Here is a 19657-nt window from a genome sequence, read left to right as displayed (position 1 = left end):
ACATGCAACTTCGGGGGTCGCTGGTGAAATTTGTCCATTTGTCCATCCCATCAAAGTTGTTCTCCTCCAGGGGCAGCCAGGAGCAGTGGGCAGCCTTGTCAGTGGCGCCCGGGGACCAAGTCCAAGTGCTCAGTCCAGGTCCTGGTCAGGGACAGGACTGAAGAGCATCTGTTCTTCTGCATGTTTTTCGTATTGAGTTGTTGGGAGGAAACCCTTGTGAACACGGGGAGAACATGCAAACTCTGCACAGAAAGGCCCGGGAGATCGTCCCGCGGGAATCTTGCTGTGAGGCGACAGTATAGGCAACTGCGCCACCGTGCATCTATATTCAATCGATCATCTTTGTTAGAAACAAACTATTTGTATTTTTAATACTTAATTTTTAATTTGTTAAACATAAAAAAATCACAATATGTATTTATTCTGCGACATTATCCTTTAGATATTTGTTATTATACAGAAGCTACCTTCAAATGATGACTTTTTACATCAATCGATTGTATTTTCGTTAAATAAATGTCAATTCTAAACACCACAGCCTTTGACACAATATTTGGACAACATCGAAAGATTGATGACTGATGCCTCTTTCGAAATTAGCTATAGGTGTTTGTTCACTACTCTCGAGAGATGTAGTCTACAGCCCCCATAGAACCATCTAACGAAGCTGATGCAACTAACGTTTTATATGTGGTGGCAAGGTATCAGTCGCTTTGGATAAAAGCGTCTGCTAAATGACTGTAATGTAATGTAATGTACTGCTGCCAACAGACCATTCAATCATTTTGGAATTGTATGGAATAAATACGATTGACCAAATGTGAAGTTATTGTTGATGCATTGTATTCTATATAAGCCTTATATATCTAAACCATTGGTTTAATTTAGCAATGGTCTATGCTGTTCTAGTGTTACACAGCCCTGGACAGTAGGCTTGGATATTAGATGGGCTATTAATCTCATCCTTTGTGAAATGTGTTGTCAGCATGTGTTATGTCATCATCGATGTTTGTCAATGTGATCTTTCAATAAAATCGTCTCAACTGGTTTTGTGAGTCAATCTTAGCCACAGGCTTCGTGAGTTTATATCTTTACTTCCCCCTCCAGACACACGATCCTAACTTGATTTGGGGCAGAAACACGTTGCAGCAGTGTGAACATGAGTTTTAAGTTAGACATCCCATTCAGAAATTTGATCCCAAAACTCGGGTGGAAACATGAATATTGGAGTAGCAGGTGGCACAGCTGAGCTGACATTCCCTTCGTCCCCATTCCAATATTCAACAAATATAAAGTCACACGCTTCTCAAAGATCCAGCCTATGTACACGTTGTTATTCTTTAAAATATCACATCAGATAATAGTTTTAACTCCAGAGGCGAGGCTAATAGTGCGCTGTCCATGGTGCTGAACGTCTCTCCTGTAATAGTTTACAAAGCGCTAGGTGATTTTGCATTTTAATTCGTTGATCTCGCATACTGTTTTTCCATCTCGAACCTGACAATATCAATATAAATACCATCACAATTTTCAATTTATAAATTAATCTATAAATATATCTTCATGGATGTTTTAGTTTCTTTATTAAGAAATACACAAATATAAAGAGGACAATACAGACGTGTTCTCCAAAAAGCAGGAACAGATGCGTCACGGCCCAACCAGCATTGATAGGTGGGGCCCACATGGATGCCACGCGGGCTGGCAATAAGGGTCCCAAGCCGGTTTGCCAGCGGTTTGCACAGTGGCCCCACCTGGGTCAGTCCACCTGGGTCAGTCCACGTGGGCTTGACGTGATTTCTGACTAAGGCCTGGTCAGATCCCATATTTCCAGGCCGCGTGGCACCCATTATTATTATTATTATTATTATTATTTTTACTATTTGTTGTTGTATAGTAGGCTATAAGTCAGCTCATTGATCAGCTCATTACTTCACAAAACCCAGCATAGAAAAAGACCATTGTCACTCCTTCAACATACAGTAAGGAACGGATAATGCTATTATCATCAGATACAGTAGCCTATAAAACATTTAAATAGGGCTACTCTTCTGATTGAATTGCAGTTTTACATGATGAATAAGCGTGTTAGCCTATTGTGTTCTTTAGGCCTACATTGTTGTTGATCAGCTGCAGTAATTAGGCTATAGGAGTGGGATTTCATTTTTAATAATAGAATTCCATTTAATTCAAATTTGTCCTAACAAACAAACAAACAAACAAACATGCATAGACAATAAAAGATGCGCGGCGTAAATGCACCTGATACCAGAATCATAACGAAGATGATGCAACTAAAAATTGCGTTATCTGTCGCTGATGTCATTCATCTCTGAGGACATGCTGCTTCTTGTGGTCAGCTTGGTGGCTTGCACGTGTCTATAAAATAGGCTACAGTAACAGTACATCGTAGTGGTAGTCGCGAGCGTTCATGCGCCACACACAATGGCCAGCACGAGTCTATCTGCAAACATCACAGAAACCGTCTCTAGCGGGGTGCCTCTCGCGTTTGACTTCAACAGTCCCATAGATTACCTGATCTTCATCTTCCAAATTCTGTTTGCCACTTGTTCCGTGCTGCTCGCGGGCACGGTAGTGATTGGGATCTTGGCGACGAAAGCCCTGAGAATTCAAAACCGGTTCATTTTTATGTTGAACACCAGTATTTGTGATACTTTAACTGGGTTGTCTGTTTACTATCTGGGTCTCTTCGATGTGCAGGAGGGATATCCTTCTAGGAATGGAACCTTCTATATATTGCCTTCACTTTTAGGGGTGAATATTATGACGTTTTTGATCGCACAGTTTGACCGATATTGTGCTGTTTGTCACCCGTTTTTCTACAGTCGCTTCGTAAGCAGGCATGTAGTGATAGGCGCGAACATCTACTGTTGGCTTTATGTTTATTTTCTGTTAATGGTTAGACATTGTGTGCCCTTATCCAAAGCCATACAAATGCACGCATTTAGTATCGTCTGTTTGCAGGTGATAGTTCTAACGAAAGTGGCCATGACTATTAAATTATATGTGGTGGCAAGGTACCAGCTCGAGAGAGACCCACCGAGTGCCGATAGAGAAAGCAAAAAAGAATCATTGAATATCATGATTTTTGTTGTGATATGTTTCCTGATATTATGGGGTCCCTCGTTTGTCAATATCATCCTGAGACTGGTGATTCGGAAGGGTCTAGTCTTTAGAAACGAGTCCACGAACGTGTTCGCCATCATGGCGAGGCTCAATTCCGTGTCCACACCCAGCGTGTACGTGTGGGGCAGCCCGGCTCTGCGAGAGGCCATGTTGAGAACCGTGTGGGGCAGAGTGTGTCCATGCAAACACAGACTGAGGTAGCCCACGGGAAACACACACGAGGCTTGATATTGTTACATCACCAGTAAACAAAATAACTTTTTTCTCTCTCATCACAGAGTTGGCTCCTGGTCCAGGCATGGACAGAAAGAACGTGCACGCGGACATGCACCTACTCCAAGGAACTCACAGGTGAAAACGCGCGTGGAGAAATTCAGGGACAGCGCATGAACTTTTCTACACTCAGAAGGCTGTTGATCTCGGTATATGAGATTTGCAAGGTTCAAGATATGATTCTTTCTGACCTGAAAAGGTTCATAGCTATAGATAGGACATTCTCCCACAGGTTTTCACTACTGTTACAAATGGTTCTGGTGCGGCAGCACGTTGCTCAGGAGTAGGAGCGGCAGACTGGGGATCGAAAGGTCCCCGAAAGGTACTTCTGTCACTGTGTGTGTACCTCATTACCGCGTTCTGTGCAAAATCCACCGTATGACAATATAAGTTGTTTGTTGTTGTTGTTGTTGTTTAGCACTAATTTTCTAAACGCTGAGGGAGACCCACTGAGCTCTGTCTCTCCTCAATGTTAGTGTAGTGATGAGATGTTGTTACAGTAGATTATGCATTGTTGGACTGTACAGTAGGTGGGTAAGTGGGCAGAGCAGCCCAAGTGGGTCAGGTCAAGAGGTGAACTGTATGTTTTTTATTAATAATATATAAAAAATAAAATTAAAGCTTTTTCTTTTATTACAGCTGTGTAGCTGTTATCATTTGTGTGTAAATAGTTCATATTTTATCCTAAATGTCAGTAAGACAAAGGAGCTGCCTGTGGACTATGGCAGGAAGAAGGAGAGGACCTAAACATCATGGAACCCCACTGGAGAGAGAGGGCAACTTCATGGATCTTGGTTCAGATCAGGGACTACAAGACTACAAACATAGATACTGGGTTGAGGAAGTCACAGCAAACTGTTCCACCTCAGACGTCTGAGGAAATTCAGTGTCCCCCTTTATCACATCAAGGTCCACAATGGAAATAAGTCTGAGACTTGAGTTATCCTTGACATTTTTAGCTACGGTATCATGGTGTAAGCAACTGTGGTCTTCATTTTTTTATTCTCAAATAAACAAAAAAAAATACTTAAGAGTTACTTAGAGAGTATTCTGGCTAGGAACTGTCTAGAAATTAATGTTAGATCTTAATTTACTTTCCAAAGGTCATTGGTCACACAATATCCACTTTTAAATGCTGTTTGCATATTGTAGCTTGTTTATGAATCACAACCATGCAAGAGTGAAAGAACAGTTTATTGTTCTCCAAAAGAATACACCAGGTGTTGGTGGCAACCATGAAAAAATGTTATTTTTGTCTTTAGTCAATTGTTGGACTATTATTTTCAGGAACATAAACTCACATTCAGACATTTTGTGACTTCCTTACTAATCATGTTAATGCCACACAAAGACAGAGTTCATATCTGACTATTTTCAAGACATAATGTGTTCTGGTTTAAAGTTGATGTGAAGCCAGGAGAAGGGTTGAGAGAGGAGAGCAGCAGTTAAGTCAGTCCTGACAAGAGTCACTGCAGGAGGAGGTTTCTGGGTGGGCTGGCAGACATTTTTAGGCTGCTTTGAAGCTACACACAAAAAAAGGTTAGAACCATGTGGAATAGAAGAACCGCAGTTCCACATAGAACTCTTTTCAGCTCTGGAAGCTGCAGTTTGTAAACATAAACAGTGCTTCTCTTGTTACAAATTGAAAATATGCACACAAAAAAATCGTTGTTTTTCTTTGCAACAATTTCATGACTCAAATATAATCAATTGGGTGGGCGACACATATTCAAGGGTAGCCAATGGCCTGTCTTGCCTGCGACCCCCTAAAACAGACCATCTCCCCTGAGTAAGTTAACACACCTCATTCATTCACGATCATCTTCATTAGCTTGTCGTGCTGGCGCCAGTACTTGTATGGAGCATTTTAAGCCACGTTTTCTACACTCCCAACCCCATAAAAAGCACAATTAAACCGCTCTTGTGCTTGTTAGCGTGTACAGATGATATCATCACTACCGCATCTAACGACTACCACCTGCATGCTGCCGTCTAAGCTCTGCTTCACCCACATTCACAGATACATTCATCATGTGGATGCCTCGGCGTGCGTGAGCTAGTCCCATCCGCAGCGGTGGGAGATCTGTGGTGCGTGCAGGCGTTCTCCATTGAGGTAGTCCGTCCGGAGGGTCCAGTGTAGCTGGTGCAGTAGTTAGTGCTGAGGTCCTGCCGGAGTCTGGGTGAGCACATAAACCAGGGTTGTAGCGTTGGGTCGACAGCCAGAGTCCAGGATGTTAGATGCTAACTCAGCCAACCGGAGTCCAGGATGTTAGACACTAACTCAGCGTTAGCCAACCGGAGTCCAGGATGTTAGAGACACTAACTCAGCGTTAGCCAACCGGAGTCCAGGATGTTAGACACTAACTCGGTGCCCACCAGAGTTTTTGTGTATGTGTGTGTGTGTGAGAGAGAGAGAGAGAGAGAGAGAGAGAGAGAGAGTGTGTGCGTGTATGAGAGACTATATGTGTGTGTGTCTAGGCATTTTTAGACAGAGCTTCCGCAAATTGGCTGCAAATAGGTCCCGCAACGGACCAACAATATCTGCGCTCTGCCCATTTAGACAGAGGTGTAATATTTCCATGGCAGATCTTTGTTTAGATAGCATTCCGCCCCTCCGCATTTAAAAGAGGTGCGAACAATCAGCAGTTCTTCAGTAGTCTTCTGTGTTGGCGGAACGCACCATTCAGACGAAAAGGGGAGTTGCGGGAATATCACAACCTCAAAAGACGGAACGAAAGGGGGGCAGAATCTGTTACACCAATCCGTGTCTGTTCAATTTAGACCAACGCCCAAACGTACGATTGGCGCAAGTACTACGTCTTAACAAGTCTGTTTGAATGACCCTTACGAGAGAGTGTGGGTGTGTGAGCATGTGTGTGTGTGTGTGTGAGACAGAGAGAGAGAGAGAGAGAGAATGTGTGTGTGTATGAGAAAGTGTGTATGTATTAGAGACAGTGTGAGTGTGTGTGTATGAGCATGTGTGTGTGTGTGTGTGTGTGTGTGTGTGGTTGAGCTACCACAGCGTCCACGGGGGCTGTCGGAGGGGGAAGGAGGCCAGTGATGACACGTTCACAGGGATGGAGATCACTGCCCACGGCAGAGCCTGTCTCTGGAGGGCCCGCCTGATCATCACCCTGAGAGAGAGAGAGAGAGAGAGAGAGGGAGAGAGAGAGAGAGAGAGAGAGAGGGAGAGGGAGAGGGAGAGGGAGAGGGAGAGGGAGAGAACATGTGCTAAAAGACTGAGCCAAGTTGAATGACTGTGTGCGTGCATGAATGCGTCATTGTGTGTGTGTGTGCGCGCGTGTGTGTGCGTGCGTGTATCCCTTACCCATCTCGTCCCAGCAGGAACAGAGCCGGTATGCTCGGCTTGCCGGTGCTGCCGTCTGTGATCATGTCCAGATACTGGCTGTCGTTGTCCGGCGAGTCATCAGCGATCAGCACGGCCTGTCCCCCGGCCTCCTCCACAGCCCTCGCCTTCTGGACGAACGAGCAGCCCCTGTAGGACCAGACCCAGCCTTGTGAGACCATCCTGATCCAGCGAGCTCACATTCAGTTTCACACCGCAGATCAAGTCTGGCCTTCTCCCCTGTGTCCAATGATTATTATGGGCGGGACTACTTGACAGACTAACTCCTTCAGCCAATCAGCGTCACAAAACTATTGCCAAATCCAGTCGGAACCACAGTGAAAACGTATTTTCCTCGGAGAAACTCTGTGCATAGCCGACTCTTGTTCTTGTTTAATTGTTATTATTGAGTTTATTTCTGCAATACTGCACTTATGGCTGTTTATTCGACTAACGTTAACGTTACTGCTCAACAGTAGCAGTAGTCAGAGCACAGTCCCTGATTGGCCCGGTCAAAACGTAATCTGAGAATAATCATTGGAGATAGGGGGATGTCCAGGCTGGTCTGTGGAGGCAAACTGAAAGTGAACTCGAGATCAGGATGGTTTCACAAGTCTAGAGAAGACCAGGTGGATGAGGCCAGGTGGATGAGGCCAGATGGATGAGGCCAGGACATGGAAACAACAGTTAGATGACACTAGCTGGAGGGGATAATATGTCATTATATAAGGCTGCACTGTAATGAGGCCCTCATACCTCAGTCACACATTCACTCACACACACACACACACACTAGTGTTGTCACGATACCAATAATTTGACCTTGAGATACTATACCAGCCAAAGTATCACAATACCAAGTAGTATCACGATACCGAAGCATTAAAATTTGTAATTTTAAAATTGTTATTTTTATGAAGGTGCAATGTATTTACAGTACAGTGTAATCACTTTATACGAGTGGTGCATGAATAACATGCATTTAATGCATTACATTGTAGCTCTATAGGTAAGTAAAAAGATACTATGCATATTATGAATTACTATATAATTATATTATATATAATATTAAATATTTAAAACACATATCTAAAACAACTACTGAATCAGCCATGTATACACACAAGTGTAGTATCACCAACCACCAGTAAAGGTCAGCGGAGGGCCACTGGGTTTTGGTTGATGGCCGTGATGCTTTATCTAGCTTTCACTTTCGTTTAAGTCAAAACCAGATCAAATGACCAAATGTCAAGAGGTGGATATCATTGGATTATCATTGGATTTGTCTCAGCCAACATAATCTAGCTCACATTATTTTAAGGAGTTTGGAGTTGGAATAAGAGGACGACAAATTTCATTCAACAGCTGTCCATGATGACAGCAGGTAGGCTAACTTTACTTCATTAGCTAGCCAGCTGGCTAGCTTTGGCTGGCTAGCTAGCAACAGCAGCACACATTTTAGCGGAATAAGAGGTTTATTCATTCATTTTTGTAATATTAGCTAATGGCAAGAACACTGCTAAAGTCATACTAACTTCATTAGCTTGTCTGTATTCCAGTGCAAGGTCTGGATGACGAGATTGTAGATGCTTTATTAAGTTTGATGTGTTGACTTCTTTTGCCTATACCGCATTGCCGCATCGCCTGCACAACGGACGGCCATCATCTATAGCGTTTCCTTGTTTATCTGGTTTAAAACCCAAATACTGTAGTTCCATATTAAACTTTTAGAGTTATGTTTCTTCAATAATGTTACATTTGATGGTGCGGACTCAGAGCTAGGGAACGCTTCTGACATTACGATAGCCTACTGAGAACCAGACTGGCTCGCGCCCAGACATACACAGATAACGTCAATATTGTGACTGCGGAGATGCATGCCTGGCCAACACATTGGGAGCTGCCACAACGGTGTCGCGAGCCAGTCTGCTCATTAGCAGAAACCAGTGAATTTGGGAACAGAGGTAACATTGTCCCCGTGCCGTGTTCAACGGTAGTACCGTATTCCACGGTAGTACCGTTGTATAGAGCTTATAGTATAGTTGGCACCGTCACGTTTTGGCACCGCGGTAGACCTTTGGTACCGGTATATCGTGCAACACACACACACACACACACACACACACACACACACACACACACACACACACACACACACACACACACACACTCCCCCTTACCCCCTCTCCAGGAGGATGACCTGCCCGTGGATCAGTTCTCTGTTGCTGAGCTCAGAACAGCCGTCAGCTGGCTCCGCTGGTACCAGGTGGATCTCCTCATAGGATGACACCTGAGAAGAGGCGGAGCCAGAGAGGAGGAGGGGGGGGGGGGGGATGGGAGGGAGAGAGGAGCAAAGAGAGAAGGAGGGAGGCATTAAAGGAGGTGTGAGGAGTGAAGGGACAGACAGAATGAGAGGAGGTGGGAAGTGAGTGAGTGTAGGGGGGGGGGGGGGGCAGGACAGCAGAGACTCCAGTGACCTTTCAAACAACAACAGCCAGATCAAGAGGCCGATTTTATGTGCTGCTTCCAAGCAAAAACTGACTCACAAAGTCCCCTCCAAAGTCTTTAGCCGGGGCAGCACTGAAGATGTAGCCAATGTCCTCGGGACTGATGACCCTGAAATACAACAGCTCGTTGATCCCAAGTCCTGGACACAACAACAGAGGCAGAGGAGTCAGAGAACAGAGAGCTAGAGGCACTGAACACTAGATGTCACTAGAAACCAGCACTATGAATCCCGGTATTACGTGTAGAAAGCAAAGCAAACAAGGCTAAAGGAGCACTGCTAGCTAGCTACTTAGCACTAGCTAAATATGATCACTAAAAAACAGAAATCAGGACTGGTGCAAAATGACTGCAAGTTGATATCGCCTGACTAGTGCCAGTTAGCTATAGCGAGGTTGTTAACCCCTGAAGCTGGACACCCCACCTGGCGTTATAGTAATTCAATGTTCTGTTGACAGTTAGCTCGCCTGCTAGCTAATCTCAATACGACGTTAGCTAACGGTGCTAAAAATGCATCTTGATTTGACTCACCTGACACACAGAACAAGCATATAACCCCCAGATACATGCACTGGGACAGCCTTCCTCGCATCATCCTTGATATTTACTGATCCGTACTATATTACAGACAGACATTCAGAAGATTCACCCAGCACCTCCGCAGGCTCACATGCGTAGGCGGGACTACACGTTGGTTGGCTAACACAAATGCGTTTCTGATTCTGAATGGACAATGCCTACGTCTGTCTTGGTACAACACTTCCGGGTGGCCGTATCGACAGACAGCAGGGCTGAAAGTCAATTGGCTGTGCCAAACCTGACATTACAGGCTCTGAAATGATAGTGCGCTTCAATGTAGGCTATGTAGGCCTACTCATTCAGTCAATCATTTGCCCACCTATCTTAACATTTTGATACAACAGCAAGAACAGAGTCATAAGAAATGGTCACTCAGGTTGGTTCTACGTTTTTCTTCATTTATTGAATACCACTCTTAGAGTATACGATAAAGCACGGGAACAAGGTTACTGACAGATTAGCTACATTTATTAATTTATGACACCCGCATCTAGCTACTCCAGACGAGAGTTAAAAGACTAGTTCACAGTCTTGCTCGGGGCTTGGTCCTCCGTTCCTGTCCTGTGTGGGTGACCCTGGGTCTGCAGATGACCCTGTTGTCTTTGCCTTTCCCTCGGCCTCCTTTCTTCTTGCCTTTAGTCTGCACCTGTTAAGAAACAGGTTTTCATGTTAGGTTCTCGCTGAATGTAACTCTGTTTTCATAATCTCATAGAATCATCATCATCATCATCATCTTCATCCGCTTATCCAGGGTCGGTTCGCGGAGGCAGCAGCTCCAGCAGGGGGCCCCAGACATCCCTTTCCCTAGCAGCATCAACCAGCTCTGCCTGGGGAATCTTTAGCCGCTCACAGGCCAGTGCGGAGATGTAGTCCCGCCACCTAGTCCTGGGTCTACCCCGCGGCCTCCTCCCAGCCGGACACGCCTGGAACACCTCCCTAGGGAGGCGCCCAGGAGGCATCCTCACTAGATGCCCGAACCACCTCAACTGGCTCCTTTCGACGCAAAGGAGCAGCGGCTCTACTCCGAGTCTCTCCCGGATGACTGAACTTCTCACCCGATCTCTCAGGGAGACCCCAGCCACCCTCCGGAGAAAACTCATTTCAGCCGCTTGTATCCGTGATCTCGTTCTTTCGGTCATGACCCATCCTTCATGACCATAGGTGAGGGTGGGGACGAAGATAGACCGGTAGATCGAGAGCTTTGCCTTTTGGCTCAGCTCTCTTTTCGTCACAACAGTGCGGTAAAGCGACTGCAGAACCGCACCAGCTGCTCCGATTCTCCGGCCAAACTCCCTCTCCATGGTTCCCTCACTCGTGAACAAGAACCCCAGATACTTGAACTCCTTCACTTGGGGTAAGGACTCATTTCCTACTCGGAGTGGACAGGCCACCGGTTTCCTGCTGAGAACCATGGCCTCAGATTTAGAAGTGCTTATTCTCATCCCAGCCGCTTCACACTCAGTTGCGAACCTATCCAGAGAGTGCTGGAGGTCGCAGGCAGCTGATGCCATCAGGACCACATCATCTGCAAAAAGCAGTGACGTGATCCCCAGCTCACCGAACTGCAAACCCACCTCCCCCCGGCTATGCCTCGATATCCTGTCCATGAAAATCACAAACAGGATTGGTGACAAAGCGCAGCCCTGGCGGAGGCCAACACCCACCGGAAAGGAAGACGACTTACTGCCGAGGACCCGGACACAGCTCTCACTCTGGGTGTACAGGGATTGGATGGCCCTAAGTAGGGACCCCCTCACCCCATACTCCCGCATAACCCTCCACAAGACCTCTCGGGGGACCCGGTCGTAAGCCTTCTCCAAGTCCACAAAACACATGTAGACAGGTTGGGCAAACTCCCAAGCCCCCTCCAAGATCCGTGCGAGAGTGAAGAGCTGGTCGGTAGTTCCACGACCAGGACGAAATCCGTATTGTTCCTCTTCGATCTGAGGTTCGACTATCGGCCGGACCCTCCTTTCCAGCACCTTGGAGTAAACTTTCCCTGGGAGGCTGAGTAATGTGATGCCTCTATAATTCGCACACACCCTTGGTCCCCTTTTTTGAATATTGGGACCACCACCCCAGTCTGCCACTCCTTCGGCACTGACGCAATGTTACAGAGGCGTGTCAACCAAGACAGCCCCTCTACACCCAGCGCCTTCAGCATTTCTGGACGGATCTCATCAGTCCCTGGGGCTCTGCCACTGTGGAGTTGTTTGACTACCTCAGTGACCTCCTCCAAGGACATCTCATAGAATTATTTAAAAAAAAAATTTTGCCTTCTGGGTAAATCAAATATTTGTTTTTTGGCCCAGGGTTTCTATTGACCCAGTGGAACATGTGGCTACAACCCAGGAAGATCTGAAGCAGCCGGAATACATTGGGTAGGCTACATGCATTTTACTCCAAACATCGTAAACACACAAAGCTGCCTCCAGCGCATGCTTTCTCACCATAACTATCAAAGAAATAAAACTAGTAACAAAACATTGGAAACTAACCAAATAAATGTAAATAATTTTTAAAAAACGAAAAAAAAGGGGGAACTATTATTACAATTTACATTTAACAGACGCTTTTATACAAAGCAACTTTGTGTTGAGCTACTGTTGAGGTTAAGGGTACAAAGATAAAGCCAGTTGAACGCCTCCAAAACTCTATTGGTCTCTCTGGGCAAGCGCTGAACTGGTTCCACTCCTAATTGTCAGACAGGACAGAATGACCCCATTTACACCTGGCTTTAAAATGCATCTCGTATCCAGATTGTATCTAGATATGATTTAACCTGCGTGCATTTACACCTGTACTTTGTGGTTTAGCACTATCAGATTGCAATCTCATCACCCAAAACACATTTTAATGCAAGGTGTAAATGGGGTCAATATGTCTATGGGCATCCAGGTCACAGACATGCACGGTCACCTGTGGTGTCCCTCAAGGATCTGTCCTTGGCCCCGTTCTGTTCATCCTAGCTATACAGTATATGCTCCCCCTCTGTTGTATTTTCAGCAAGCATGAAATATCGTTCCATTGTTATGCCGATAACACTAATCAGTGTTTCCCCTAGGATGGCAGCAGAGGTGATGATCGCACATGGAAAAGTATATGTTGCATGAAATTGGTCGTGTTCGTGGGGAGTGGACATTCCTACTGTTGCTATAATCACGGACAATAACTGTCCATTGACTGCCATTCAGTTGGTATAATGCATCCATCCTCAACGTCCGGACTCCGGTCAGGATCTGGACAGAACCACAACTGTCTCCGGACTCTGAACAATTGATACTTTTCATAGTATTAATCCAAGACATCACCGCAACGCAACGAGTCAAAATTCTCCACTGAATGTCCTGTGCTTTGAGGGTTTGCCTTGGCAGTGTTGCCAGATTGGGAGGCTTTCCACCAGGTGGGCTACCTTCGATAACACTGGGCGGTTGGGAAATTGTTGATCCGATCTGGCAACACTGCAGTCATCTGAGTTGACAGCGCAGATGAGTTGACAGTGCAGCTAACGTTAATTTTGACTGCTTTTAGCTAGCTAGTAGCTAGCCTCACGTTAGTTATAGGCTCAGTTATTTCTAGTGTAGCTGACATGTTCAAAGATGGCCAAAAGAACAGTGAAAATAGGCCATTCAGATGAATGGATAAAAAAATATGCCTCCATCCTCTCTCCAACGAGTACCAAACCAATGTGCTTAATACGCTACGAAACGGTAGCTCTTGTTGTGAAGTGGCAATTTGAAATGCCACTATGAAACAAAACAGTCATTTTGAAGCGACCTTTCCAGTAATATCAATGGAATGAAATCGGACAGGAGGGGAGGATACAGGAGGAGAGGAGATAAGATAGGAGATGAGGAGATAAGACAGTAGGTGAGGAGAGGAGACAGGATGTGAGGAGACAGGATGTGAGGAGATAAGACAGGAGGAGACATGAGGAGAAGAGAGGACATAGGAGGTGAGGAGATAAGACAGGAGGAGAGGAGACATGAGGAGAAGAGAGGACATAGGAGGTGAGGAGAAGAGACAGAAAGAGAGGTAGGAAACAAGAGGAGAGGAGATGGGACAGGACTTGAAATGGTTTGATTCACCTTTGTTGGGCGTGTGTTTGTGTGTGTGTGTGTGTGTGTGTGTGTGTGTGTGTGTGTGTGTGTGTGTGTGTGTGTGTGTGTGTGTGTGTGTGTGTGTGAACCAGTTGGGGGTGTTGTGGGGAAATGGGGATTTGTTTTATAATTATTTTCTTAAAAGACGGACCTTTGGATTATGGGAGAAAAATTGGTGGACCTTTCGGATTTGTATTTGAGTACCAATGGTACATTTCCCTATTTATTTGTGCTATTTCGATACCCGTCTGTCATCCTCTGGGGAATATAATGGAAGGGGGAACACAGTTGTGTCATGGCAAGTGTATTTTGAATGGGTATAAATCCTAAAGCTAAATCATATCTATAGTGAGATCAATAGTTGGTTGGTCAACTGCTGAAACAGAGCTGTAGTCAGAATTTCAGAATAAATTCGGATGGATGGATGGATGGATGGATGGATGGATGGATGGATGGATGGATGGAAATTGTGTGTTTAATGTTGTATTATTACACAGTTGTGTGACTGGGGTTTTGCTGGTCACTGTATAGTCGGTTTGCATCTTTGAGCTTATCTACAGTGGAAGTGTAGACAATGTGTGTTTTAATTAATTAAGCCATTTAAATTCAACATCAAACATGGGGATTTACATCAGTAGACGGATGCTGTGTACACTGATATGAACACACATATAGACACACACACACACACACATACGTATACACATATACATGAACAAGGAAACAGAAGTGTGAGTGAGGAAACACAAAGCCCTTTTAATAGTCGTGACGTACAGAAAGAACCAAACCTCCCAACTCGGCAACACCACAGCAGAGATACAGAGATACCAAGACAGCTCACATGCAGTATGTATCACACCACGATAACTCACTGTAAACCACGCTCACATCCTCCACTGGAAAGGCCTTTCTAGTGCCATACTGTAGTAGCCTAACCCTAATTTAGGTTATGCTACATAGATACATACTGTGTGTGTTACAATGAGTTTTACACACATTGCATTACAGTTTGTACATACATACGTTTATCTCTCTGTGAGTTCACTTCTTGATAAGGGCAGAGGACAGAGAGTCACTTCCTGTGTACGGCCTTAATGGGACTATGTTATTTCCTGTGTACGGTCTTAGTGGGACTATGTTATTTCCTGTGTACGGTCTTAGTGGGACTATGTTATTTCCTGTGTACGGTCTTAGTGGGACTATGTTATTTCCTGTGTACGGTCTTAGTAGGACTCTGTACTGTATGACTAGGTAGACTGACGGAGAGCTGCTGTGCGTTTAGAAAACAACAACAAAAAAGAAATAGATAAATAAATAGATAAATAGGTTGTAGCTAGATAAATTAATTAAAGAGGTTAGGCAGTGGAGACAGTGTGGAATGAGTTGGAGGGAGGGAGGGAAGGAGGGTGAGGGTTGGGGGGGTCAGGGGTGAGTGTGACAGAGTGAAGGGGCAGTGGGAGAAAGGGTGAGGGGCTCTGAGAAGGTTACGTTTTTCCAGGAGCTCCACTCGCTCCAGGCGGAGGGCACCAGGGGGTCTCTGGAACGCACCCTCAGCTGGCTGATCTTCCTGGGCACCAGGTCAGAGGTCGACGACCCCACCTGTGAAAGAGAGAGAGCCATGTTTAATTCCACAGTCCACTGAACTGTTTTTTGTTGTTGTTTTTGGTTTTGTTGTAGATGTGGCAGGGGGGGCGTGGGGATCAAACCACCAACCGTCCCCATGGGAACCCAAACATCTACCACTCGGGGGACCAAATATCCCCCGAAATCCAGGAGTGACATTAGGGCCTTTCTGTCGTAATCAGGACTACTCATCACACAAGTGTTGTTTCAAGCAACCTCTACTACATGTGTGGGCTTTGTGTATGCGTGTGCGCCAGGGCTGGACTGGCCATGTGGCGTACCCGGTGGGCCGGACCTACTTGTGGGCCGATCTAAAAAAAAAAGAGCTAACCCCCCCCCCCCCCCCCCCGTCAACAAATCGCGCAGCAGCACACCCCCCCCCCCCCCCCGTCAACAAATCGCGCAGCAGCACCCCCCCCCCCCCCCCCGTCACCAAAACGAAACTGAAGGTGTTCCATCTCACCGCGCCGGATCGGCTAGTGGGCCGACTGGGGCTACATTTCCCGGTAGGAAATATTCACCCAGTCCAGTCCTGGTGTGCGCGTGTGTATGTGTGTGTGGGCGGGCGTGTGTGTGTGTGTGTACCTTGCCATTGTCCTTGTACAGGTACTCTATCTGGTGCTCCAGAGGGAAGAAACTGAGGGGTGTGGCCCAGGTGGGCGGAGGTTCCACCGTTACCCTCAGACTCTGCTTCTCCACCTGACACTTCACCTTCTTGGGGCTGTCCGGCCGCACTGGAGGAGGGCAAAGGTCACAGGTTTGACGTTTTGAACTTTATTTATTTAAACAGGGACACTGCACATTAATCAATAGTAAAACTATAAATACATTGTCTGCATCACCAACATCACCATCACCCATTAAAATGCAATGTTGCTGCTGCTGCCCAAAATCAACTACTCACACACACACACACACACACACACACACTCACCAATGTCTCGCAGGTAGAATTGCTTGGTTTCCCTGAGATATAATTCACTGTTGATGGCTTCAATGGTCACCAGCAGGGCGGCGCTCTCATCCGAGTGGGCTGAGATGGAGTGACTGAGGGTGAAGTTGAACCCTTCCTCATCAGCACCCGGGCTCTTTTCAGGGCGGATCCAGGAGCAGGAGGCCTTATTCTCACTGCTGGAAAGTAGAGAGAGAGACCGTGATGAGATAGCATGTGGATGAACTGCCTGCCTGTCTGTCTGTCTGTCTGTCTGTCTGTCTGTCTGTCTGTCTATCTATCAGTCTGTCTGTAAATGAAAGAAGCTGTATGCACTATTGAGCAGCCATTGCCAATAGAGAATATGCAGATTTTACAGTGACCAGAGTTTGTTGTGTTTTTGTTGGTTTGTGTAAAGTTCTGTCTTACCAGGCAGAGCCCAGTCCGAGACGTACGGCAGTGAAGTCACCATGGTTGTCCCAGTTACACGTGAAGGAGCAGTCATAAGACTTGGCTCTGCAGCTGAGGAAAGAATCTTCAGAGACACACAGAATAAAAACACAGCAGGCTTAGGTGTGGATCAGAGACTGAGATCTGACCATATAAGGAGATCCTGCGGCGTCATCAAGGCTACATGGATGGATGGATGGATGGATGGATGGATGGATGGATGGATGGATGGATGGATGGATGGATGGATGGATGGATGATGGATGGATGGATGGATGGATGGATGGATGGATGGATGGATGGATGGATGGATGGATGGATGGGGAGCATTAAAGTATCTATCTAGACAGCAGATTAACAATAGGACAATAAAACAATAGACGAGGATATAAAAAGAGGAGAGGAGGTCAATAATAATAAAGAGTAAAAACTACACCATACACAGTAGCCTTCTTAATGCAAAGTACACAAAAACTACCACAGCGGTTTTCATGACACTTAAGGGGTGTGTAGCATGGGCCAACTCACAACCTATTACATTTTGCAGCAGATCTGAATCACGGGGTGGATACACAAATTATCGTTCACTTTTATGAACTTTTATCACTGGCCAGATATACCAGACCAGCACCTACGGTTAGGCCTACTTTGCAAAGTTTAATACATCCATGGCTAGTTAGCTTCTAGCTATAACGTAATCGATAGCATGCTGTGAAGGATTGATTCAGCTGCTAGCTACCTAGCAATTTTGCTGGTACTACAACCAAAATAATTTAATGGCATGATGGCAAAGATCAAGATTTGAATTAGGCTAAATTCACTCCACAGACCCCATCCACAGGGCATCCGGGTCCCCCGCACCAGTGTAACCCATGCGTTTCTGCATACCCTGGGTGGGCCCCGGAGCCGGGTCTCCTGGGGGACTGACACTGTTTTAACCTGCTACGGCATGAAAGCTCTACATCACTGGCGCAGGTGGACGGTATTTATACTGTGGGAGTGACTTGTCAACGACAGTACTCAGATTAACCAACAACTCTCTACCTACAGTTCTCAGATTAACCAACAACTCTCTACCTACAGTTCTCAGATTAACCAACAACTCTCTACCTACAGTTCTCAGATTAACCAACAACTCGCTAACTACAGTACTCAGATTAACCAACAACTCATTACCGACAGTACTCAGATTAACCAACAACTCGCTAGCTACAGTACTCGATTAACCAACAACTCGCTACCTACAGTTCTCAGATTAACCAACAACTCACTAACTACAGTACTCAGATTAACCAACAACTCACTACCTACAGTTCTCAGATTAACCAACAACTCGCTACCTACAGTTCTCAGATTAACCAACAACTCGCTACCCACAGTACTCAGATTAACCAACAACTCGCTACCCACAGTACTCGGGATTCACAAGGACATTGTTTCACTCAGTCTGTTACTCACCAGTCCGCTCCTCCCCCTCCTCATCCCACCCCGCGTCCAGCAGCACATAGGTTGAGGTCAGCTCCTTGTCTCCCTCCCAGCAGCTGTAAACCCCCACCATGTGGAGGTCGAAACCGGACAGCGTCAGATTATGACCTTCGACCTGGTAGTTTGCCCCCTCCAGGCTCTCCTTGCCCCAGCCCCTCTCCAACGTCCACGCCACCGGGCCCTCGGACGCCGCAGGGCAGCTCAGCGTCACCATCTGGTTAAGACGAACCACAACCACTGCGACCGCACACACACACACACACGCAAACACACACACACAGGTCACAGTTATAGGGCATACTTCATACTTGTGAAACTTCATGTGATTGAGGGAAAAGAACACACACACACACACACTGCCGAAGGTGGACACCTACAGTTGTCAGGAAAGGAGGTGAGTCCGTAGTCTCCAGGGAGACTGAAGCAGAGAAACATGAAGATACAGAGTGCTGAATTCATCTGGAAGAGAGAGAGATAACATAATGTCAAATAACATATAATCAAAATATTAATAATATTAAAATACAAATCAATAAATATTTTTTATTTTGTAATATTTAAAACAAATAGTTATTATATTTGGTCCAATATGTTCTTGATCTTAAACAAAAAAAAGGTTTTTTCAAAGTTCTGTGTACAGTTTTCCCCACCAGTTTAAACAAAACATGACTACTGAAAAATGCAACCAAATATTTTAGACTTGTGGATATATGCCATCCATCAATTATTACTTTTTATTAGATACTTCATCATTCAGTAGCCAAGTAACTTTGCCTGGGACAGCTGAGTGTCTCCGTCCCCCACCAGGACACCTGCTTACCGCTCAGGTGAAGACCGTCCAGGCTTTGACAGGACAGTTGATCAGGCTCACGGTCCAGCTCAGTGTCCTCTGCATCGAAGACCGTCACATCTTATACTCTGGAGGTGATCGATATGGATACGGCGACCTCATTCACACCAGCCCCCACAGACTCACTGACTGGACCGAGTAGGCGTGAGGAGGGACAGGGGTGGATTCCTAGATAGCCAGTTTTCGTTAGAAATGAAACAATAATTAATTAAAATAATGCTCTAATGCTCATTCCCTACCACTTGGGCAGATTGGGGTGGGTGTGTGTGTGTGTGTGTGGTGAAGGTTGGATGAGGGGGTAGTTCCTCATTCCTGCCCTCAGAGACCTGTGACAGAAACCTACCTGTCGGAGCAGACAAGAGGCCATT

At 45.8% G+C, this 19657-nt stretch overlaps 3 protein-coding genes across 4 annotated transcripts; 1 reads left to right on the top strand and 2 right to left on the bottom strand.

Annotated features, from left to right (window-relative positions):
• Positions 1-2445: 2445 nt before the first annotated feature.
• LOC311310258 (sphingosine 1-phosphate receptor 3-like) lies at positions 2446-3348 on the top strand (the record flags this gene model as incomplete). The annotated part of the gene is made up of 1 exon (XM_084439679.1): positions 2446-3348. One exon carries the CDS (start codon positions 2446-2448, stop codon positions 3346-3348), a length of 903 nt encoding a protein of 300 aa, XP_084295805.1.
• Positions 3349-4630: 1282 nt separating this feature from the next.
• LOC311310772 (protease-associated domain-containing protein 1-like) lies at positions 4631-9942 on the bottom strand. 2 transcript variants are annotated; one of them, XM_084440321.1, is made up of 5 exons: positions 9803-9942; positions 9313-9413; positions 8947-9056; positions 6749-6916; positions 4631-6554 (listed from the first exon to the last, which is right to left on the bottom strand). In XM_084440321.1, exons 1-5 carry the CDS (start codon positions 9864-9866, stop codon positions 6434-6436), a joined length of 564 nt encoding a protein of 187 aa, XP_084296447.1. In that variant the 5' UTR covers positions 9867-9942; the 3' UTR covers positions 4631-6433. The 2 variants fall into 2 exon arrangements, with proteins under 2 accessions (XP_084296447.1, XP_084296448.1); XM_084440322.1 differs by having other exon boundaries at positions 9313-9382; positions 9803-9941.
• A 431-nt stretch (positions 9943-10373) lies between these two features.
• il12b2 (interleukin 12B 2) lies at positions 10374-18653 on the bottom strand (the record flags this gene model as incomplete). The annotated part of the gene is made up of 6 exons (XM_084439678.1): positions 10374-10496; positions 15439-15549; positions 16159-16307; positions 16508-16704; positions 16934-17039; positions 18413-18653. 6 exons carry the CDS (start codon positions 18651-18653, stop codon positions 10374-10376), a joined length of 927 nt encoding a protein of 308 aa, XP_084295804.1.
• Positions 18654-19657: the final 1004 nt, after the last annotated feature.

Source organism: Borostomias antarcticus (assembly GCF_949987555.1).
Source record: "Borostomias antarcticus genome assembly, chromosome: 6".
Lineage (NCBI taxonomy): Eukaryota > Metazoa > Chordata > Actinopteri > Stomiiformes > Stomiidae > Borostomias > Borostomias antarcticus.
This window is presented reverse-complemented; position numbering and strand designations above follow the sequence as displayed.